Source organism: Trichechus manatus, unplaced genomic scaffold (assembly GCF_000243295.1).
Source record: "Trichechus manatus latirostris isolate Lorelei unplaced genomic scaffold, TriManLat1.0 scaffold00161, whole genome shotgun sequence".
Lineage (NCBI taxonomy): Eukaryota > Metazoa > Chordata > Mammalia > Sirenia > Trichechidae > Trichechus > Trichechus manatus.
This window is the reverse complement of record NW_004444097.1, coordinates 4,863,747-4,886,708: the sequence shown is the minus strand read 5'-3', so window position 1 is coordinate 4,886,708 and position 22,962 is coordinate 4,863,747. Positions and strand designations below refer to the sequence as shown.

Below are 22,962 nucleotides of genomic sequence, written 5' to 3'. Positions count from 1 at the left end.
AAAAAAAAAAAAAAAAAAAAACTCAAAATGGACAAAGAACTAAATGTAAGAGCTAAAACTATAAAACTCTTTGAAGAAAACAGGAGCAACTTTTCATGACTTTGAGCTAGAAAATGGTTCTTAGATAGGACACTAAGAGCACAAGCAACAAAAGAAAAATAGATAAATTGGACTTCAACAAAATTTTAAAACTTTGTGCATCAAAGGACCCATCAAGAAAGTGAAAAGACAACTCATAGAATGAGAAAAAGTATTTGCAAGTCATATATGTGATAAGGGACTTGTATTCAGAATATATAATGAACTCTTACAAAGCAACAGTAAAAAGACAACTCAATTTAAAAATGGACAAAGACATTGAATAGACATTTCTCCAAAGAAGATACACAAATAGTCAATAAAAACATGAAAAGATGCTCAACACCATTTGTCATTCAGGAAGTGCAAATCAAAACCACACTGAGGTATGACTTCACACCCATTATGATGGCTAAAATAAAAATGACAGACAATAGCAAGTGTTACCAAGGATGTGGACAAATTAGAACTCTCATACATTGCTGGTGGAATTGTAAAATGGTGCAGATTCTTTGGAAAACAGTTTGGCAGTTCTTCAAATGGTTAAACATAGAGTTACCATATGATACTTAATTCCACCCCTATGAGAAATTCCACTTCAAGAGAAATGCAAACATATGTCCACACAAAAACTTGTACAGGAATGTTGATAGCATTGTTTATAAAAACCAAAAGGTGGAAATAACCCAAATATATATCACCGATGAAAGAATAAACAAAATATAGTATATCCATACAATGGAATAATATTCAGCAATCAAAAGGAATGAAGTATTGATATATGCTTCAATATGGACAAATCTTGAAAACATTATGGTAAGTGAAAAGCCAGTAACAAAAAGCCACAAACTGTATGACTTCATTAATGTGAAATGTTTAGCACTGGCAAATCTATGAAGACAGAAAGTAGATTGATAGTTGCCAAGGACATTGGGGAGATGTGAATGGAGAGTGACTGCTAATGGGTAAGGTATTTCTTTGGGGGGAGGTTAAAATGTTCTAAAATTAGATAGTGGCGATGGTTGCACAACTGTGTGAATATACAAAAGAAATTGATTTGTGTACTTTAAAAGTGTGAATTTATACTATATGAATTATATCTCAATAAGCTGGTATTTCAAAAAATTATGGTTGTAGCAGCCTCAAGAATCATATTAAGACATGACACTCCCACAGACACTTCCTCTCATGTCTCATTAGTCAAGATTGGACCATGTGTCCTTTCTTAAACCAATCACTAGCAAGGGAAGTGAGAAAACTGACTAGATTAGACTCATTAGAGTTTAGCCCCAGTTTTTTGTAGGTGGAGTAGATACTCAAGCAAAACCAGAACTCTACCAGCAAGGAAAAGAGGAATTGACTTTGGGAAAACAACCATCAGTGTCTGACTCATCAGTATATAATTGGTAGTTAAAGCCATAAGTTTTTCCAGAAATATCAGTTGTATTACCCTATCAATGAAAAAATTATTTTTTTTAGAGCGACCTATTCTTAGGCATCTCATGCTGGCTCATAAGATTATTATGTTCTTTTCTAACGACTCACATACCCTCTAATAATTTAGTTGGAAAATTTTCAGGGCTTAATATCAAATTTAGTTTCTGAAAACTATTCTTTTAAAAAGCAGAGCAACAGTTATTCAACTTCATGATGCCTTAAAAATTGCCAACAGTAGCTCTGAGCTTACTTTTGCAAGATTTTCTTTCTTTTTTTTTTTTTAGCATCTTGGTATATAATTGATTTAGGCTTAGAGATGTAAACTATCTTAAAACAGTGAGACTTTCTTATTTGTTTTGTATGGTTCATTGTTCATCACTGATGGTTAAAAATGTTCTCACAAAGTACAGATCTAAAAAGAAAGTGAATACTTTGCTATTTTGTTTTTTGGAAGTATTTTAAAAAATACTTATTTTCCTCTCATCTTACTTTACTTTTCATCTTCTTTTACTCTCAGCTTTAGTTCTCTAACACTTACTTTGATGACCTGTGAGTAGTTTGGAGTAGAGTTTTGTTCATGCTCCCCTCCCATCTTTTTTACATTTTGTTTTGTTTTAATTTGACCTTCTCAGAGAGGCTTCTGGACAGCTATACAAGTTTTGACCTTCTTAATCACTGAAATTGTTCATTATTGTATAGTCATAATTTTTATTTTACAAGATTCTTCTGCATCTTTTGTGCCATTTTAGAGATATAGTATATGGAGATGGCTCTGTGTTTTCTGTGAATGTTCTGAAAGCTCTTTTTCTAAAGACTAGAGTTTGTTTGACTGTCTTCCCAGTATGATAGTCTCCCAAGGTTCTTGTCTTAGCTATATTGCTAATCAGCTTGATTTTATTGGTTAGAATTACTCTATTTTTCCTTTACCTTCTGAGAGATTAAATTATCGGCAAAGCAATTGACCAATTTATTTCTTACTCTACTTTTAACAGAATGAGAGTTCTAGCAGTTGTTACAATTGTTGAAATGCCCCATCATCACTGTATTTTGCCTGTCCATTACTTTGGTGAGCTTTATTAGAAAAATACTTTATATATCCTCCATCCAGTGCTCCGTAATATATATCCCTATAACAATATCACTCTGTTTCTCATTTTTAAATCCTATTCCAAATTCTCTCCGCCTTTCTTAAATTCATAGATTTCCGTTTAATTGTATGTCTTCTTTAACAATATCTTAAATTTGACAATTTGTTTCCAAAAGACTCTCACAAAGTTAATCTTACACTCCCACTTTAAGGTAGGAAGAATAGGATTAGTATCTGCTGTCATTATACAGATGAGAAAACTGAGGTTCAGAAAAGTGATGTGACCTCTTTAAGGTGAATAAAATGAGTAATTGAGTCAGTTGTAGAGCCACAACTAGAACTCGGGTTTTCTCATTCCTCAGCCTTTCCACCACACCACAATCCTTCTTTGTCCTCACCTTGGTAATATTCCTTTCACCATTTGAATGGTTTCATTTGAGCAAAATATTTCCCATCACTGTAATAGTCCATCCCACCAATTTTTTGGTGCTCTACCCCTTTGACTTAATATATCAAGTTGATTTTGTTTGTTAACTACAATCTGTGCAGTCCTGACCAGTTTCCCTACTGTTTTTACTACGAATGTGAATATCATCTTCATTCTCTTGATTCTTTTTTATGTCACATATGTTTTATGTCACACATGTTGTCCTCTGTAGTATCTTATTCTTTCTAGTTTTAATTATTATATCCCATAAATATGTGACATACTGAAACATGGAATGTTTCCCAAGGTATCAAATAATGTGAGGTCATTCCATGAACATTATTGCTTAATAATTTGGCTTTGCTTGATAAATGAGATAAAAAATAATATTACACAATAGTCATAATGTGGAATGTAGCATATGAAACCAAGAGGATTATATACAAATTCAAAAGAAAAGAAAGATGATCTATGATAGAAATGATGAGATAAGAGTTGGCCTTTAACACCAATTGCAAATTTTCCTGAGCTTCTCTTTTATACGGCATTTTTAGATGTGGAATTGTAGGAACATAGCTTCAACATATAACACATCAATAATGAGTTCACACAATCACTAATCCAAACAATGTAAAGAATTTTTATGGCATAACTAGTCTCAATTCCCCCCACCCTTTGCTAATATTCCAGAATATATGCTAATACTCCAGAAGTGGATCAACAGACATTTCTTCCTAGTCTATCTTAGTCTGGAAGCTCCATTGCGACCTGTTCAGCATCATAGCAACATTCAAGCCTCCACTGACAGTCAAGTGGTTGGCTGAACTTGAGGAGCATTAGCCAGAATCTAACTCAGGTCTCCTGTGTGGAAGGCGAGAATTCTGCCATTGAACCACCAGTGCCCTTAGTCTCAATTCCTTTTAATTGTATTTATTTTTAAAAGAAGTAGTTTGTATTACCATGTACAATGAAATGGATCTTAATATTTTATATCTTTTTAAAAAGTTTTATGTAGGTAAGTTTACATATCATGAGGAAAAAATAATTTGCCAGTGTCTCTCAAATTTTGCTTCAGAATGTATTTAGTGGTTGATTTTGTTAATGTTTTCCATTATACAGAGGAGATTTTAAAATGTTCATGGTTTTCTTCACCAATATCTTTGATTAAGTCTTATGTTTAAAAGCTATTTTATTTTACACTATGTTTGCAATGTTTGCCTCCACAAAACCTTAGTTTATAAATACACCAGTTCTTTACTTTTGATACTTGTCACTTTGGTCTTTATACAAAATGATAGAAACTTAAAAATTAATCACTGTTTCTTGCTTCTGTAACTTGTCTGACCAATGATTTAGTCCTTGAAGATCCAAATATAACTCATATTAAGAGATTATACAGTTCCTCATAAAGTTAAGCATAAAATTACTATCTGACCCAGAAATGCCACTCCAAAGTATAAACCCAAGAGACTTGAATGCAGTAACTCAATAGATACTTCTTCAGTGTACATCAGTGTTCATTGCAGCATTATTCACAATAGTGAAAATGTGTAAACAATTCAAGTGTCCATCAATAGTTAAATGAACAAACAAAATGTGGTATATATACATGCTATGGAATATTATTCAGCCATAAAGAGAAAGGAAGTTCTGATACATGGTACGGCATGGATAAACCTTGAAAACATTATGCTGAGTAAAAAAATAAACAAAAACAAAAAAAAACCCGTTGCTGTCGAGTCAATTCCAACTCAGAGCGACCCTACAGGACAAAGTAGACCTGCCTGATAGGGTTCCCAGGGAGTGGCCGGTAGATTCGAACTGCCAACATATTGGTTAGCAGCTGAGCTCTTAACCACTACTATTCTATCATCCCATTTATATGAAATATCTAGAATAGTCAATTGCATAGAAACAAAAGTATATTAGGAACTACCAGAGACTGGGGGGAGGGGAGAAAAGTAAGTTGTTTCTAAAGGGATACTGAGTTTCTGTTTGGGGTGATGAAAAACATTTGGAAATGGATAATAGTGGTGAAAGCACAACATGATGAATATAATTAATGTCTCTGAACTGTACACCTAAAAATGGTTAAAATGGCAAGTTTTTTGTTATATATATTTCACTACAATAAATTTTTTAAAAAGAAATGATAGAAGTTGTTGTTGTTGTTAGGTGCCCTCGAGTTGCTTTCGATTCATAGCAAACCTATGTACAGCAAAACAGTACACTGCCCAGTCCTGCACCGTCCTCGCAATAGTTGTTATGCTTGAGCCCATCGTTGCAGCCACTGTGTCAATCCATCTCCTCGAGGGTCTTCCTCTCTTTCGCTGACCCTTTACTTTGCCAAGCATGATGTCCTTCTCCGGAGACTGGTCCCTCCTAATAACGTGTTCAAAGTATGTGAGACAAAGTCTTACCGTCCTTGCTTCTAAGGATCATTCTGGCTATACTTCTTCCAAGACAGATTTGTTTGTTCTTCTGGCAGTTCATGGTATATTCAATATTCTTTGCCAACACCACCATTCAAAGGCATCATACTTCTTACTCATTGTCTAGCTTTTGCATGCATATAAGGTGACTGAAAATACCATGGCTTGGGTCAAACACACCTTAGTCCTCAAAGTGACATCTTTGCTTTTTAACACTTTAAAAGAGGTCTTTTGCAGCGGATTTGCCCAATGCAGTATGTTGTTGGATTTCCTGACTGCTGCTTCCATGGGCGTTGATTGTGGATACAAGTAAAATGAAATCCTTGACAACTTCAGTCTTTTCGCCGTTTATCATAATGTTGCTTATTGGTCCAGTTGTGAGGATTTTTGTTTTCTTTATGGTGAGGTGTAATCCCCCAAAATGAAAAAATAAAGTAGTAAATGTAGCATTTTCCTTGGCAATCAAATGTGATGTGAATCACTATTTTATTATAACATAAGATCCTCATGTTCTTGGATATATTACATTTAGTTTAGACTTGGTGAAGCCCAAAGATGCTAGTGATACCTTACATGTACACAGCACATCATTGTTAACAAAATACATTTATAAGTATTTGAACTTTATAACCTCTCTGTAAGGTTACTCACAATTATATATACAATGTTGACATAACCTTACTAGAAGGAATTTTATTTTATTTTATAGCACTGTGAAGAAGTCCTTAATGTTTCAATTTGCCAATTTAGACCATGAATTGCATGCACAGAGGTATGAAGATGACTCTGTATGTAGATATGTAGACAGATGGAACTTGTTTGAGGTCTAATAGGTACACAAACCAATGACTGGGCCTGCATATAGAGAAATTGTAAGGACTCGAGGAAGTGTGTGTGTAAGGATCTGAGAAAACCTAGGAAGCATGATAAGAGAATAGGCACAATAAGACAGTAAGAATATACTCATGGATGTGCAATAATTTCTTTGAAATAGTCTTATCATTTTCTATATCACTGAAAATTACAGTCATGTTTTCTTATCAGATCACATACGTTTTGCTTAATAGCTACATGTGTTTTCTCTCTCCTTTATTTCCTATTGCATTTCAATGCTAGATAATAGTGTCTTTTTGAGAGCAGTAATAATTTAAGTTAGATACATTCTAAAGTAGATCTGTGCATAATTCAGAGCAAGTCATAGAATTTCTTGATTTTAGTTTTCTCAGTATGTAAATTGTGGAAAATGTTACTTAGCTCACAAAATTATGGGGATAACATGAGATAATGTAAGTGAAAGAATTTTACAAACTCTAAAGCTCTATTTAGTAAAAAAAAATATGAGGTAGAATATTCATCATTTTCTCCAACTGGGCACCTATAACAATACCTTAACACTTTGTCATCCATCTTCACACCTCTCCACTGCTAGAACAAGCAAGGGGTAGCATGCCTTTTTGTGGAAAAAAATTACCAGAATTTAAGAAAATATTTTCTTTTTCCTTTTAGCTATAGACTTCGATATAAAGAAAATTTTAAAGAAACCCAGAACATATGTGATGTCCACATCTAAGGAAGAACCAAGATTATCAAAACCAGCATTGAAGGTTTGGAGAAGAGTAATTATTAAAAAAAAAAAAGTTCTTGCTTGTTTAATTTGCATGTAATTAGTTGATCCAGCTTCATATAGTCAGTGGCGGTTATTGCTTTCTTCACATATATTTAGAAAAAAAATTAATGATCAAAATATATTTATTTGGGGAGGGTTAATCTTTATATTAAAGTCTTATTTTATTCGGAAACTATCCTTACCCTAATGAAAAAAATTACAGCATTTACCTTTTCCTCACAACACTTCTTGCCACTGCTTCTTCTTGAGTCAACATACGAAGACTTCTTCTAAGTGTTTTTACATGACTGTGGTCTCCATCAGCATAAATAAGAGTTGCGGGGAAGACTTCAAAGGAATATCAGGAATGGTTGGCCTGTTCCACCTCTCAAGCCAGTCCTGAAATAACTGACCATATTTAGATACTGCTACATTTGAGTCTTGAATGTTTAGTTTCTCCACATTCCTGAAGGTGACTAGCAAGTAGAAATCCGATGGGCTTGCCACCTTATGTTGTTTTAGCCAAGATTTTACAAGGTTATTGGCTTGAAATTCTGGATTTGATCTGTTAACTTGTAAGAAAATTTGTGATGTTCCCCATTTCACTTTTTATTTGGGTTATTTGCGTCGTCTCCTGTTTTTCATTGGTCAGTTTGGCCAATGGTTTGTCACTTTTGTTGATCCTTTCTAAGAACCAACTTTTGGGTTTGTTGATTCTTTCTGTTGTTTTTCCGATCTCTATTTCATTTATTTCTGCTCTGATCTTTATTTTTCCTTTCTTCTGGTGGCTGTGGGCTTCTTTTGCTGTTCTCTTTCTATTTGTTCATGATGTGTAGCTAATGTTTTGATTTTGTCCCTTCTTTTTTGATGTGTGCCTCTATTGCTACAAATTGACCTCTGAGTACTGCCTTTGCTGTGTCCCAAAGGTTTTGGTATGATGTGTTTTCATTCTCATTTGATTCTAAGAATTTTTTTATTCCATCTTTCATTTCTTCTATTACTCAGTGGTTTTTCAGCAGGGTGTTGCTCAGTTTCCATGTATTTGATTTTTTTTTCCTTGTTCTTCCTGTTGTTAATCTCTACTTTGATGGTGTTGTGATCAGAGAAGACACGTTGTATTATCTCAATGTTTTGGATTTTGTTGAGGGTTGCTTTGTGGTGTAAGACGTGGTCTATTCTGGAGAATGTTCTATGTGAGTTGGAAAAGAATGTGTACTTTGCTGGTGTTAGGTGGAGTGTTCTGTATGTGTCTAAGAGATCAAGTTGGTTGATTGTGGCCTTTAGATCTTCTGTATCTTTGTTTAGTGTTCTGCCCTTTACTGAGAGTGGTGTGTTGAAGTCTGCTACTATTGTTGTGGAACTGTCAGTTTCTCTTTTCAGTGCTGTTAGAGTTGTTTTATGTATTTTGGACCCTGTCTTTGGGTGTATAGATGTTTATTATGATTATGTCTTCATGATGGATCATCACTTTAATCATGATATAGTGCCTTTCTTTGTCTTTTATGGTGGATTTTGTTTTAAAGTCTATTTTATCTGAGATTAGTATTGCCACTCCTCCTCTTTTTTGGTTGCAGTTTTCTTGATAGATATTTTTACATCCTTTGATTTTTAATATATTTATGTCTTTGTTTCTAAAGTGTGTCTCTTGTAGACAGCATATTGATGTGTCCTGTTTTTTTATCCATCCTGTCACTGTCTGTCTCTTTATGAGTGCATTTAAGCCATTTAAGTTCAGTGTCATTATTGATAGGTGTGAGTTGATTGCTGTCATTTTGTAGTGCTTTTTTTTTTGTGGTGCTAACATTTTCTTTGTTCCTCTTACTCTCCTGTGCTGAATTGCTTTTGTTTGTGTATTTTTTTTGTTTGTTTCTTTCATTTTTGTAGATTTTGTGTGTACTGAGAGTTTATGTTTTTCTTCTTCATTTTGATCAGTAAGTTTGTTAACTTTCTTTGTGGTTACCTTGAAATTTACCCCTATCTTCCTAAGTTTGAACCAGTCTTTTATTACTTGATATTACCTTGTCTTCCTCTCCATTTGAAAGTTCTATACTTACACCATTTATTACCCCTTTTATTATTCTGACATTGTTGTCATTTACAGATTGATATCTCTGTTTTAAATATTTTGTTTTTGTTTTATCCTTGAGAGTTTATTACCTAGGTTGGTATCCAGCTGATGCTTTCTTGCATCCTAGATTCAGGCTGTTGTCTGATGTTGTTAGTTCTCTAACCAAAGGACTGCCTTTAATAATTCTTGTAAGTTTTGTTTGTGTTTTACATATTCCCTTAATTTCTGCTTATCTGGAAATGTCCTTATTTCACCATCATATTTGAGCGAGAGTTTTGTAGGATATATTATTCTTGGTTGGCAGTTTTTTTTCTTTCAAGGTTTTATATGTATCATCCTGTTGCCTTCTTGCCTGCATGGTTTCTTCCAAGTAATCAGAGCTTAGTCTTATTGTTTCCGCTTTGTATGTGACTTTTCATTTTTCTCAAGCTGCCCTCAGGATTCTTTCTTTGTCTTTGGTTTCAGTGAGTGTGATTATAAGTTTTGGTGATTATCTTTTGAAGTCTATCCTATATGGGGTTTGTTGAGCTTCTTGGATGGTCAGCTTTTCATCTTTCATATTAGTGAAGTTTTCTGTCAGCAAATCTTCAATGATCCTCTCTGTGTTTTTCATTTTCTCCCCCTGTTCTGGAACTCCAATCACATGCAAATTTTTGCTTTTGATTGTATCCCACATTGTTCTCAGGATTTCTTCATTTTTATTCATTCTTTTCTCTGATTTTTCTTCAAAGTGGTATCCAAGGATTTTGTCTTCAGTTTTGCTGATCCTGTCTTCCACTGTTTCAAATCTCCTCCTAAAACATTCTATGGCAATGTCCAGTTCTGAAATCTTGTTTATCTTTTGGATTTCTAATTGCTGTTTTTGTATGATTTCTAGTTGTTTGTTTGTTTTGACATTTTGTTCCTGTATTATATTCCTGAAATCTTCTATTGCTTTGTCTCCTTTTCCATGATTTTGTCTATATTTTCCATGATTTTGTCTACTTTTTCCTCGCATTTGTCTGCATTTTCCTTCATCTGTTGGAGACCCCTGAATATTAGAGTTTTGAATTCCCTCTCAGCTAGTTCCAGTGCCTTTTCTTCTACCAGAAGTCATCTGGTGTCTTATTTTGAACGCTTTCTGGAGCCATCCTGTCCTTTTTTTTAAATATGTTTTGATATTGTTTTCTGTCTTCAGGACATTCAGGAATTATTTTTTTTGTTTGTTGATTGTAGATTTGTTTGTTTCATCCTGCTTTTTTGTTTTATTGGGTTATATCTGGGCAGGCAGGTTGGGCATTCTTTATTGTTTGCTCATCGGTGGGCATGAAACTTCTCACCACCTTGTCCAGGTGGGCAGGACCAGTCACTCAGCTATGGTGGAGCAGAGTGGGTCCAGTAGGGGTGAAGGAGTAGGGATGGGTAGTTTGCAGCATGAACTGGGGCTGACAGTGTGGAGATGGGGGGAAGTTCAGGGAGGGGCCCAGGGGACCACATCAGTGCTGCTCAGGTGTGCAGCTGTGCAGCTAGGCAGGAAGGAAAGGAGAGGATGTGATATGCAGAGCTAATTGGGTGGGTGAAAGAAGAGAGAGAAACAAAAACCAAAAAAAAGTAAATAAAATGGCATTGTGGTAGTATTTGGTGGGTGGGAGCAAGGCAGATCCAGCAAGGCCTTGTGCTGGTGACTCTAGCTGAGCAGTATAGCTTAGTCTGTCTAGAAGGGGCATGGGTGCCACATAGTGCTAGGTAGGTGAGAGAAAGAAAGGGAAAGAGGGAGAAGAAACCAACAAACAAATAGACAAAATAAATAAATAATAAAAAAAATAAAACAACAACAAAAAATATGGTGGTGGGGGAGCTGGCCATTGGGGGTGGGGGGGAATTGGGGTGGTGAGGAGCTGATGTCTCTCTTGCCAGGTGGTATGGCATCCCCATCAGCAAGGGGCAGAGGCAGCACAAGGCCTAGGTGGGAGGGAGAAGGGGAGAGATAAAGAAAAATAAAAAATATGGCACTGAGGGAGCCAGCCTCTGAGGGCAACACACCTGGGGAGGCCGTTTGCCAGAGGCTCTCCAGCCGAGCAGTACAGCACAGCCCACCAAGAAGGCAGGCAGGGTGGTACACAAGGCTAGATGGGAAAAAGGAAAGGAAGGAAGGGAGAGAGAAGAAACAACAAAAAAAGAAAGAAAAAAACAAACCAAAAATAAATAACTAAATAAAATGGTTCTGAGGGAGATGGTCGTGATGGCGGCGCAGACCCAAGGAGGCCGCATGCAGTAACTGTCCAGATGAGCAGTGCAGCATGGCCCCTTGTGAATGGGCAGGGTGGTGCACAGGGTTTGGTGGGTGAGAGAAAGAAAAGGAGAGAGAAAGAAGAAACAAAAGAAGAAGAAGAAAAAAAAAAGAACAAAGCAAACAAACCAAAAAAATCACAGCCCATCAAGAAGGGTAGGAGATGGCACATGGAGCTAGCTGGGTGGGAGAAAGGAAAGCTAGGAAGGGAGAGAGAGAGAAGCAACAAAAAAAGCCCCTCCCCCCAAAAAAACAATATCAAACAACAAATAAATGAACAAGGAAAACAAACAAAAAAAATGTCACTGAAGGGGCAGGCTGGTGAGGGTGGGACAGACCCCAGTGGCAGTGAGCTATTTTCCCTTCAGCCAAGCTACTGTGGCCCATTGGAAAACAGCAGGGGCCACATAGAGGGAAGAAGGATGGTGTCTTAGTCATCTAGTGCTGCTATAACAGAAATACCCTCCATCTTATTAGGTCATAGTGATTGAATTTACAACACATAAGGAAATCACATCAGATTACAAAATGGTACACAATCATACAATACTGGGAATCATGACCCAGCCAAGTTGACAGATATTTGGGGGGGACACAATTCAATCAATGACAGATGGGGAGTGGGAAAGTGTGTATTCCTGGTTACCAGGTGCTCTGTCTCCTGCTGGCAGCTCTGTGGAGTTGCCTTCCTGTACTCCCTGTCTTCAGTCCTCATTGGCTGAGGTCGAAGATGGAGAATCTGGGTAGCAGTGAGCTGGTATCTCTCTGGCCAAGTGACCATGGCCCATTGGCAAGCAACAGAGGCCTCGTACAGGGAAGAAGGGTAGGGGGTGGGAAAGCATGTATCCCTGGTTGCCTTCCCTTACTTCCTGTCTGTGTTCTTTGGTAGCTGTAGGCCAAGATGGCGAATGTGTGCCATGTTAGCTGGTAGAGGACCTCCACACCATAGCTCTCCTCGTTCTCTGTTCCCTGCCAGTTTCTTATTCCATTCGGTGTTTGATGAAGTTCTTTATTCCTTCATTTGGTGCTTAGGGTTCCAGAATTGACGTCTGTATCTGTTTTACTTAGTTTTTTGGGTCTTTGCTGCAGAGGGATGGCACGGTGCTTCTGCTTATAGCGCCATGTTGGCTCTGCCTCTCAACTTGTAAGAAAATTTGGTTTTAAATCTCTTAGTCTTTATTGTTAAAATTTTGTCTGAATTATCTGATCAGGTCTGACCAATTATTTAAAATTATAAATTATGCCTATATAAAAACCATTCTCTGAAACAATCAGTATTCATATATTTCCTGGTCTTTAATAATCAAATAATATAGATTCTTTTCCTACCTTATTCTAACCTTCACAGTGTTGCTAAGGAATGGTTTGTGAGTACTTAATATAGAAACTGGTGATTTCTAAGATTCAATTTTGGGTCAATGACCATGTCACACCATTTGTTTTTTGGGTAGGCTTGATAGATTCAGTAATCAGGGAAATGAATAGAAATTTTATTTCTGGTCTTCAGCAAGCACTAAAAATGATCTCTTGTACCTTGTTTACAAGTTGAAGAATTGGACAGATGGATTCTTAACTGAGGATAGAAAGCGAACTGGAGACACATCTTTGGTAGTGTATCGTACTGCTGCATTGTTGGCCCTGCCCTGTACAATCTATTTTATCAATAACTTGGATAAAAATGCAGTTGCCATTTTTATTAGATATATAGAAGTCATAAAACTTGGAAGAGTCATGAATATATTGAATGACCAAAAATTCACAATAGGCTAGAATAATAGACCTAATTTCAAAAGATGAACATTCACTGGGGGAAAAGTATAAAGGTCCAAGATTACAACTATGTAAGTACAGAATAATAAAGCCTTGGCTTATAAGCAGCATGCCTGAAAAAGATCTGGAAATCATTTTTAATAGAAAGCTCAATACGTGTCAATAGTAGAATGTGGTTGACCCCAAAGTATATTCTGTGCTGCTCAGACAATAACTGGTGTATTATGTTCATTTCAGTCTGCACTGTAAAAGGGGTGTAGACAAACAGAAGTGTTCTGAGCAGAGAGTAATCGGAATGATGAAGGGCTCTGAAACCATACTAACCGAGCAATGGTCCAAAAATTTAAAGGTATTTTCATTGGAAAATAAAAGATTCTGGAAGCTGTAATAACATATAGAGAGGGATTATCCTTTTTCTATGTGGCTCAAACAAGTATAATTTTTACCAATAGCTAAAAACTATGGGGAGACAGATTTAAGCTCAGTATAAAGAATTTTCTGAACATCAGAGCTGTCCAAATGTTGAATGGGTGCCTGTGGAATCCCTGTCACTGAAAGTGTATGAGCATTGGATGGGCACACATTCAAACCTCAAAAACCAAAGTTTAGCTTTCTAGTGACTGTCAACCATTATCCCTTAATAAATTAGCAGAAAAATTGGGCACCAAAACATCCCTTGTTCATCCCTTGTGACCCTCCCAAAGTTTAGAGGTTTGTTTGGTTCTTATTTAGTGCTGAGATTACTTTTGACTGCAAAAGTGTTGTTTTATGGAATCTTAAAGTTCTCTGACATTCTTCTGCCATTATCTTTAAACCTAGTTCTGCTCTTGTCTGGCCAGACTACCCTTAAAAATCAGGGATCCTCCTAGAGTGAACTGTGGTTTCACTGATTTAATAGCTGATAACTGCATAAAAATAACAGAAATGTCTATTTCTAGAATTTCTGTAAGATAGAACTTCTATCTTACCAGGCCCAAGACAGAAGTAAGAAAATTGTCATAAACCATCTCTCTGGCAAAGTTTTCTTTTAATCCAGACTGAGCTTAGGCTGGTTTTGCATGCAATTTAAAGATCAGGCCAGATTTAGCATGATGAGAATTCCTATGGGATATTAATATGAGAAAAATGTTTGACATCATAGCAAACACATCTGATATTGACATTAAGATTTCATCATCAAAGAATTGCCTTTGATTATCATAGTCCCACCACTATTTGAAATAATTATGGAACCCTTAGGAATCCTAAAACTCATATTATTTATAAGAGCATATAGAATGAACAAGTGACCATTAGCAAAAGAAACCAGAGAACTTTCTGTTATCAATAAAAGCAAATGAGAAGAAAATCTTATTTCCCCACAGAAGTGAGAAGTAGAATTAATAATAAATCTCTTACCTAATTATTACAAAAATTGAGGAAAGAAAATATGAGTAGTTGCTCTTCTGGCCTCTTCTACCATAAAGAGTCAATAATAGAATTTTGGAGCAATTTTATTTATGGTTGTTTTCTGGACACAGAATTCTTTGCTGACAGGTGTTTTTTTCCATCAGTACTTTGAATATGTCACTCTACTACCTTCTGGCCTACATTGTTCTAATGAGAAGTCAGCTATTAATCTTATTAACATTCCTTTCTATGTTATGAGTTGTTTTTCTCTCACTGCTTTTAAGATTTCCTCTGTCTTTGGCTTTCAACACTTTGACTATGATATGTCAAGGTGTAGATCTCTTTGAATTTATCCTACTTGGAGTTCACTGATCTTCTTGGGTGTGTTTTCAGAAAATGTGAAAAGTTTTCAGTCATTATTTCTTCGTATATTTTTTCTGTCCCTCTCTCTGAGGCTCTGTTTATTTTTCTCCGTTATTATCCTCATCTTCTTCTTCTTCCTCTTCCTCTCCTTCATCTTCTTCCTGGATAATCTCTATTGACCTATCTTCAAGTTTGCTGATAAACTAAAAGATTATGAAAGCCTACTGCATGGACTCATTGACTCATATTTTAGTTAATTCCTTTAATTAAGAGGACACTTGGCAGAATTTCATTTTATTTCAATATATCAAATAGAATTTTATCTATAGTTATAGTGCAATTATGTTTAATTTACAGTTCTTTAAAAGTAACAATTGACCTGATTTTTTTCTTCCCCTTACAGTCCCATTATATTAGCACTGGTCCAGAGTTGAACCGTGTTCTCTTCAATTTTGGAGGTCAGAGTCCACTAATTTTATATTATCTTAAGATGCATGAGCTAGCTGGTATTGCAAATACCCCTAGACAAACAAAGATTAAACTCACTGAAATATGCCGAGAACCATATCCTTTTTCAAGCTTTAATGTTATCTGCTTCTAAAATATTAAAAACTTTTTACTAAATGTCTCAACTAAGAAAAAAAGTTGAATGCATTCTTTACCAACGCATTTATTTAGCACTTACTTATGTTCAAAAGATTTTTAGCATGTTTAGCTAAAGTAGTTTTCTCTTTTCGATCTAAGGCTATAATTTTCCATGTAATAAAAAATAAAAGAAACAAAAACCCAGGAACTTATAAAACTGGTATATTTGCTGTCTGGTAAATGACTACATTTACAACTTTACCATTCAGTGTTAAGTTTCAGATATTTGTCAAAACTGTGGGTCATAGGCTTCTAGGCTTCTCCAGAGAGAGTTTTCAAACATGTGGAAACCTTTGTTCAAACGAGAATTTATCAGAAAGCTCAATATGTAAAATAAATGGAATTGGTGCTTCTTTGTTGTAGTAGGGATGGGAGCCTGGAGTTCTGCCTACTTACACTGCATGCTCCCTCAGCATCCACCCATCCTGGCCCAGCTTCACTGGGGTCTTAGATGACCCCCAAAGAGATACATCTAGCACAGAGGTCCCAAATTGCAGTGTACATAGCCCTGGGTGGAGAAAAAAACAATTTGGACTTTTATTTATGTCTATTTCTATCTTTAAAAATAAAAACTAAGTTCAGCTTTACTAATATTTAGTAAACAGGCTTCCTCACTCCGTTGACATTTCAGTTTGTGCCTTACTGTGTTGCTCATGTCCTATTTTCTGAGTATCACAACATGTTGCTGTTTTCTTTGGCTAGTTAAGCAGAGTTATAGAATATATCTTCTAGTTTTAGATAAACTAATGTTCAGTAATGGACTAACAGCTTGAAAAGTCTCCTGAAAATAAACTGTGGATTGATGATAATATTAATAATGCAAGAATAAATGAAAAACAAGAATATATAGAATACTTCTTGAAGGAGCTCTTTTTCAGCCACACTAAGAGATGAAATAAATGATCATCCTATGCATTCTGACATATGTAGGCAAAAAAATCAAAATTTTCAAAGAGTACTTAAAATATGGATTTATGTCATTATTATAAATAGTAATATAACTAATGTTAGCTAATGATAATATGGTCCCTGGTGGCACAGTGATTAAGAGCTACGGTGTGCTATGGCTGCTAACCAAAAAGTCAGCAGTTCATATCCACCAGTTGCTCCTTGGAAACCCTATGGAACGGTTCTACTCTGTCCTATAGGGTCACTATGAGTTGGAATCAGCTGAACAGCAATGGGTTAATGATAGTATGATGCCATTTTAATCAGCAAGGTATATAAAAACAAACTATTCAGAACATCAATACAAATCCTTACATTTGAGGCCAAAGGTTTTGTGTGCCATTAATAAATGAAATGTTAAAATTTATTTTTATAATATTTTTATTTTGTTTCACTCTTTCTTGTTTCTAGATTTCAAACTTACTACAATAGGTATTATGCTGTGCATAATATATTAATACAGGTTGATGTGTATATAATTTATAAATTTGAAATTCTATATATATGGGGGTATACTCAAATATTGTCTACTAATGGATATATGTTCAAAAAGATGTGGATGCCACTGCTGTAGCAAATTCTCAAGACTCTTCCCAGGACATTCCTTCTCCCCCATTTCATTCAAGACAACCTGCAGAGCCTCACTGACCACAAGCACATGGAATTAACTTGGAAAGCTTGGGAACACAAAGAAAGAAGCAAACTACAGGGCTAAAGCAGTCTATTCTTGGATTCGTAATTTAAGTAATGATGCAAAGATTCTCATCAAACCTGGATATCCAAAACAAAGCAAACAAACAAAAAAATTTTCGAAGTGGACTTTGATTAGCTCTTAGTATCTAAAATCTTTTATAATAGATTACTTTTATTTTTAACTAAATTTTATTGTGATTTTTAAAATGTTGATCTTAGATTGTGTTTACCTTTTTAATGGGCATAGATTCATCCAAAGGCTGTGCAAGAATTTGTACCACTAGGTTATGAAGATGTTGGAAGAGTGTGAGTGTGTGTGAGTTCAAGGAAGAGAAAAAATGGAGGTCTAAGTCATGAAACCTTTTAGGAGAAGTTCTCATCCCACAAAAACTTGAAAGAAATCACACTCTGGAAAGTAATCGGGCTGCCTATGATGCTTTCTGAGCTGGTAAAATATAATGCCCACTGTAAGGAAAAGTGTTTCTAGACCTAACGATGAACTAAATAAAAATGATACTCCACAGTCACCAGCACTTTGTACTTTTTCAAAGCGTTTCCTCCTATGGATTATTGCAGTAAATAACAAGAGTCCTGTGACAGTGGACAGAGCAGCACCCACCACCACCACTTTACAGATGCGGAGACCAAAGCACAAAGAGGTTAAGTAGCTTGCCCAGATGACTCATGTAGCAGAGCTGGCAGCAGACTCTTCTAATTCCTGAGCCGTGGCTGCTTTCCTGATATATAGCAATCTGGGCCAGAATGTTCTCTGAGTGTGATACCAGTGGTTGATAGCAGAGCCCAATAATATTTTCTCCAAGATATTGATAACTGCTAATAAAATTTGCATCCAGATTTTCTATAAATATCTGTGATGATTCTATGATCATTTATTTCTGTCTCACTCAGGTTTTACTTTGAAGCTGTTTGGCATACAAACATTTTTAGTAGTTTTCTCTGGACTTACTGGAGTCCTTTAGCCTTCCTGAAGTGGAGAGACAACCCCTTGCAGTGAATACATCTACACAGTAAGGTAGTGGGAGAAAGCAGAGAGGAAGAGGAGGAGATAAACAATAACAAAAGACAAATTTAATTCTTCGTATTTGAGATAGGCGGGTTCTAAGGTAGATCCCAGCGATCCCTCCCTTCTTATATTCATGCTCTTGTGTAATCCCCTCCACTTGAGTGTGGCTGAACCTATTGACTTGTTTCCAGTGAGTACAAGATGGCAGTCATATGGGATGCCACTTCTGAGATTCAGTTACAAAAAGACTGGCATCCATCTCGTTTGCTCTCTCTCACTCTCGTGGAGTCTTCATTCTTGGGAAAGCCAGCTGCCATGTTGTGAGCTGCCTTATGGAGAAGCCCACGCAGCAGGAATTGAGGAAGGCCTCCAGTCAACAGACAATGAGAAACTGAGGCCCTCAGTCCAACAACCCTCATATGAGGATCTGAATACCAATAGCCACATGAGGGAGCTTGGAAGTGGATCTTCCCCCAATTGAGCCTTGAACTGACTGCCGCCCTGCTGATACCATGATTGCATCCTGTGAGAAACCCTGAGCCAGAGGACCCAGCTGAGCTGTGCCCAGATTCCTGGCCCACAGAAACTATGCAATGATAAAAGTTTGTTGTTTTAAGCTGCTTAGTTTTGAGGTTAGTTACATAGTTATAACGCAGTTATGTTTAATTTACCGTTTGTTAAAAGTAATAATAGAATTGATTTTTTTCTTCCCCTTACAGTACCATTATATTAGCACTGGTCCAGAGTATAACCATGTTCTTTTCAATTTTGGAGGTCAGAGTCCACTGATTTTATATTTATACAGTGTCATGGTTTGAAGTATGTCCCCCCAAAAATGTGTGTATCAATTTGGCTGGGCCATGATTCCCAGAATTGTGTGGTTGGCATCCATTTTGTGGTTGTAATTTTATGTTAAAGAGGATTAGAGTAGGATTGTAACACCACCTTTACCCAGGTCACATCCAATGTTAAGGGAGTTTCCCTGGGGTGTGGCCTGCACCACCTTTTATCTCTCAAGAGATGAAAGGGAAGCAAGCAGAGAATTGGGGGACCTCATACCATCAAGAAAGCAGTGCCAGGAGCAGAGCGCGTCCTTTGGACTGGGGTCCCTGCACCGAGAAGCTCCTAGTCTGGGGGAACACCGAAGAGAAGAAGGCCGACAGAGAGAAAAAGCCTTTCCCTGGAGCTGACACCCTGAATTTCGACTTTTAGCCTACTTTGACTATGAGGAAATAAACTTCTCTTCATTAAAACCATCCACTTGTGGTATTTCTGTTATGGCAGCACTAGATAACTAAGACATATAGTAATAGATAATTAATACAATATTTGAACAACATTCTGAGTTAGACGATGCTCTTCAATATTTCTATAGCTCCCATATATCTCAATCCAAATACTTACTACACTATAGTGTAACCATTTGTTCACTTGTTTTTCTCATCCAATAGGGAAAAAAGAATTATTTGCCTCCGTATTCCTGACACCTAAAAAATAGTATCTAGCATACAATAGTGTTAAATAAATGTCTGATGGGTGAATATAGCATGGTTTTATATAAAAAAACAGCTTCTGAGAAGCTGGACTATATGAAGAAGAATGTGTCATGAGGATTGGAGGAAGAATCATTAAGAAACTGTGATATGCAGATAACACAACTTTGCCTGCTGAAAGTGAATAGGACTTGAAGTGCTTACTGATGAAGATCAAAGACTTACAGCCTTCAGCATGGATTACACCTCAACATAAAGAAAACAAAAACCCTCATAACTGGCCCAATAAACAACATCATGTTAAACAGAAAAAATATTGATGTTGTCAAGGATTTCATTTTACTTGGATCCACAATGAACAACCATGGAAGCAGCAGTCAAGAAACCAAATGACACATTGCATTGGGCAAATCTACTGCAAAAGACCTCTTCAAAGTGTTGAGAAGCAAAGATGTCACTTTGAGGACTAAGGCGTTCCTGACCCAAGCCATGGTACTTTCAATCGCCTCATATGCATGCAAAAGCTGGAGAATGAATTAAGGAGAAATGAAGAAGAGCTGACACCTTTGAATGATGGTGTAGGTGAAGAATATTGAATATACCATGGACTGCCAGAAGAACAAACAAATCTGTCTTGGAATAAGTACAGCCAGAATGCTCCTTAGAAGCAAGGATGGCAAGACTGTCTCATGTACTTTGGACATGTTACCAGAAGGGACCAGTCCCTGGAGAAGGACATCATGTTGGCAAAGTAGAAGGTCAGCGAAAGAGAAGAAGACCCTAGAGGTAGATGACACAGTGGCTGCAACAATGGACTCAAGTACAACAATGATTGTGAGGATGGCACAGGACCGACTGGCAGTGTTTCGTTCTGTTGTACATAGGGTCACTATAAGTCAGAACCGATACTACAGCACCTAACAACATATAAAAATAAGACCAAATTTTATTTTATTTTTCAATAAAAGTTGACATTACATTAAAATTAAGAAAATTAAAGGACAGGGAGATAGATAGAAATTTGGGAGTCACTGGTACAGAGTTAACTGTGGAAGTCACGTTATCAAAATGTTTTTTTAAATGTATTGAGCAGTTACTGTATAGCAGGCATTGTTCTAAATACTTTGCATTTATTAACTGGTTCAGTTCTCATGGGAACTGCTGAGAGAGATACTATTATCCTTATTTTATAGATAAGGAAACTGAGGGACAGAAAATATAGGTAACTTGCCTGAGGACACTGAAGTAAGTGGTAGCAGTTGGAGTCTATGCACTCAAACACTGCAGAACCTAATTGTTTACCAAAGGGAAATGTGTAGTTCCAGAAGAACGTAAGCATGTTCTAAGCTTTTAATGAAAATCACAGTTATTTGGGAGAAGGAAGATGGGTATTAGGAGGCAGAGAAGCCAACAGAAGACACAAGAAGGGATTCCATGATAATATTCCTCATATTTGAGGTGAATAGTTATTTTAAATTTCTTGAGTTGATCCTGCATTAAATCACTGAGACACTTTTTCCTCCAGACAGTTAATATTGCATGATCATGCGTATTCTATTCCAAAATCCTTCTTTTATTTATTTAGTAAGAGATTCTCATTACACACTTTCTTAAGCTTAAATATAAAGAACAATATAATATTTGATCACTACATAATTTTAAATTAGTTTGTGGAATAGATACATTTAAAAATAAATTTAATATCATAGCTAGTATTTTTATTGATGCAGAGTGATTGGCCAAAGTCACAAGAGGGAAGACATGCTTCATTGTCAATGTTTTAGGATTCATAGATAAACACTGAGCAGACTGGAGATGTGTGTGGAGAGGAAGGGAGGGAGTGAATGTAATTGTAATCACATCAGTGCTCATGTCTTCTGACATGATTTTTAATACACATTTATAAGGAAAATAATAAACTTCTTTACTAGTTAAATACCTTAATCATTATTAGTGGAAAATTTGAATAATTTTTTATGAATGCGCTTTTAATTTCTTTTAAATCACCTAGTATTAGAATTATGAGTAAAACGGGGAGAAACTTTGACTTCTAGGAGCCAGAGCTGAATATGTAGCACATCTTTGTCCAGAATCTTGTGCAAAATGTATTTGGGGCTCTTAATTTTCTCTTCACACATTGTCTGTAGTTTTGTAAACAACCTCAAGTCCTTTATGTGTTGAGAGTAAACTAACAAAGAAATACCCCAAAAGTCTAATAACTTTTTACATGTGAAAAAAAATTATTAAAACAATTGAAAACTAGGAGCAAAAGGCTAGTGTAGTTGTGTGCGTCCTGCTAAAATTCTGTAGGCTGACTGTCTACTTCTAATGTATTTCTTTTTTCACATTTTGTTGCAGTTTAGAAAAATCTGAACTCAATGCAGTCATAATGAGTGCATTATGTTACTATAAACACATGCTCCCACAATCAGAAGACATATACAGACTTTTTTTAAAATGTAAAAACTGTCTAGGGAAGGACTATTTAAACTCTACAATTGAAAATAATGTAGGATATATCAACATTTACCCTGGCATAAAAATAAAAGCTATGTGAAGAAATCATCTGTTGTGAATTATTTGTGATGTGGGAGAAGCAAATAGTTAACAGTGAAAACAAAAAAAAAAAAGGAAGAAATCCTGAGACTGAGGAAAGGTCACCAGCTCTGTGTAACACTCCATATTCACACAGTAAGGCTCCAGCGGGAAACCCTTCGGAACCATGTGCAACTTATTTTCACATTATTTAAATAAAGATGTCCAATAATCTTAGTCACACATGCCCACATAGATTTTTTTTCTCACTAACCAATATGGGAATAATAACTTATAAATTGTTACTAAAGTTATTATCAGTTGGAGTATTCATTTCAATTCAATGACTAGTTAATATAGATTAAGGACCTACAATCACATTTTTAAAGGATAAATTAGCTAAAAGACAACTGTCTGAAAAAAACTTCTAATTGGAACCATCCATCTAGTTGTTTTTCTAGTAAAGAAAAGATAAAATACTTTTTTCCCCTTCAATCCTTCTGAAATGCTCAGGGTGAACTGAATAGGAAGGCTTACGCTGATAGAAAATTTGTTTCATACTTATGAGATTTTTCAAAAAAATTTAATCCCCACTTTCCTTCAACTTCAAAACTCAGGGTGTGGGCATCGCAATATTATCTGTTAATGAGAACTTTCAGATAATGGAAACAAGACATTACCTTGCTGGAATACAAGGT

At 36.0% G+C, this 22,962-nt stretch overlaps 1 protein-coding gene across 1 annotated transcript in view; it reads left to right on the top strand.

The window, feature by feature from the left end:
• The window catches only part of FAM227B (family with sequence similarity 227 member B), a 270,859-nt gene that overhangs the window by 226,024 nt on the left and 21,873 nt on the right, over nt 1–22,962 (top strand). Inside the window, exons 11-12 of the mRNA XM_004386313.2 lie at nt 6,968–7,065; nt 15,330–15,490. Of these exons, the coding sequence (XP_004386370.1) occupies nt 6,968–7,065; nt 15,330–15,490 (259 nt within the window). The remainder of the gene's footprint in view (nt 1–6,967; nt 7,066–15,329; nt 15,491–22,962) is intronic.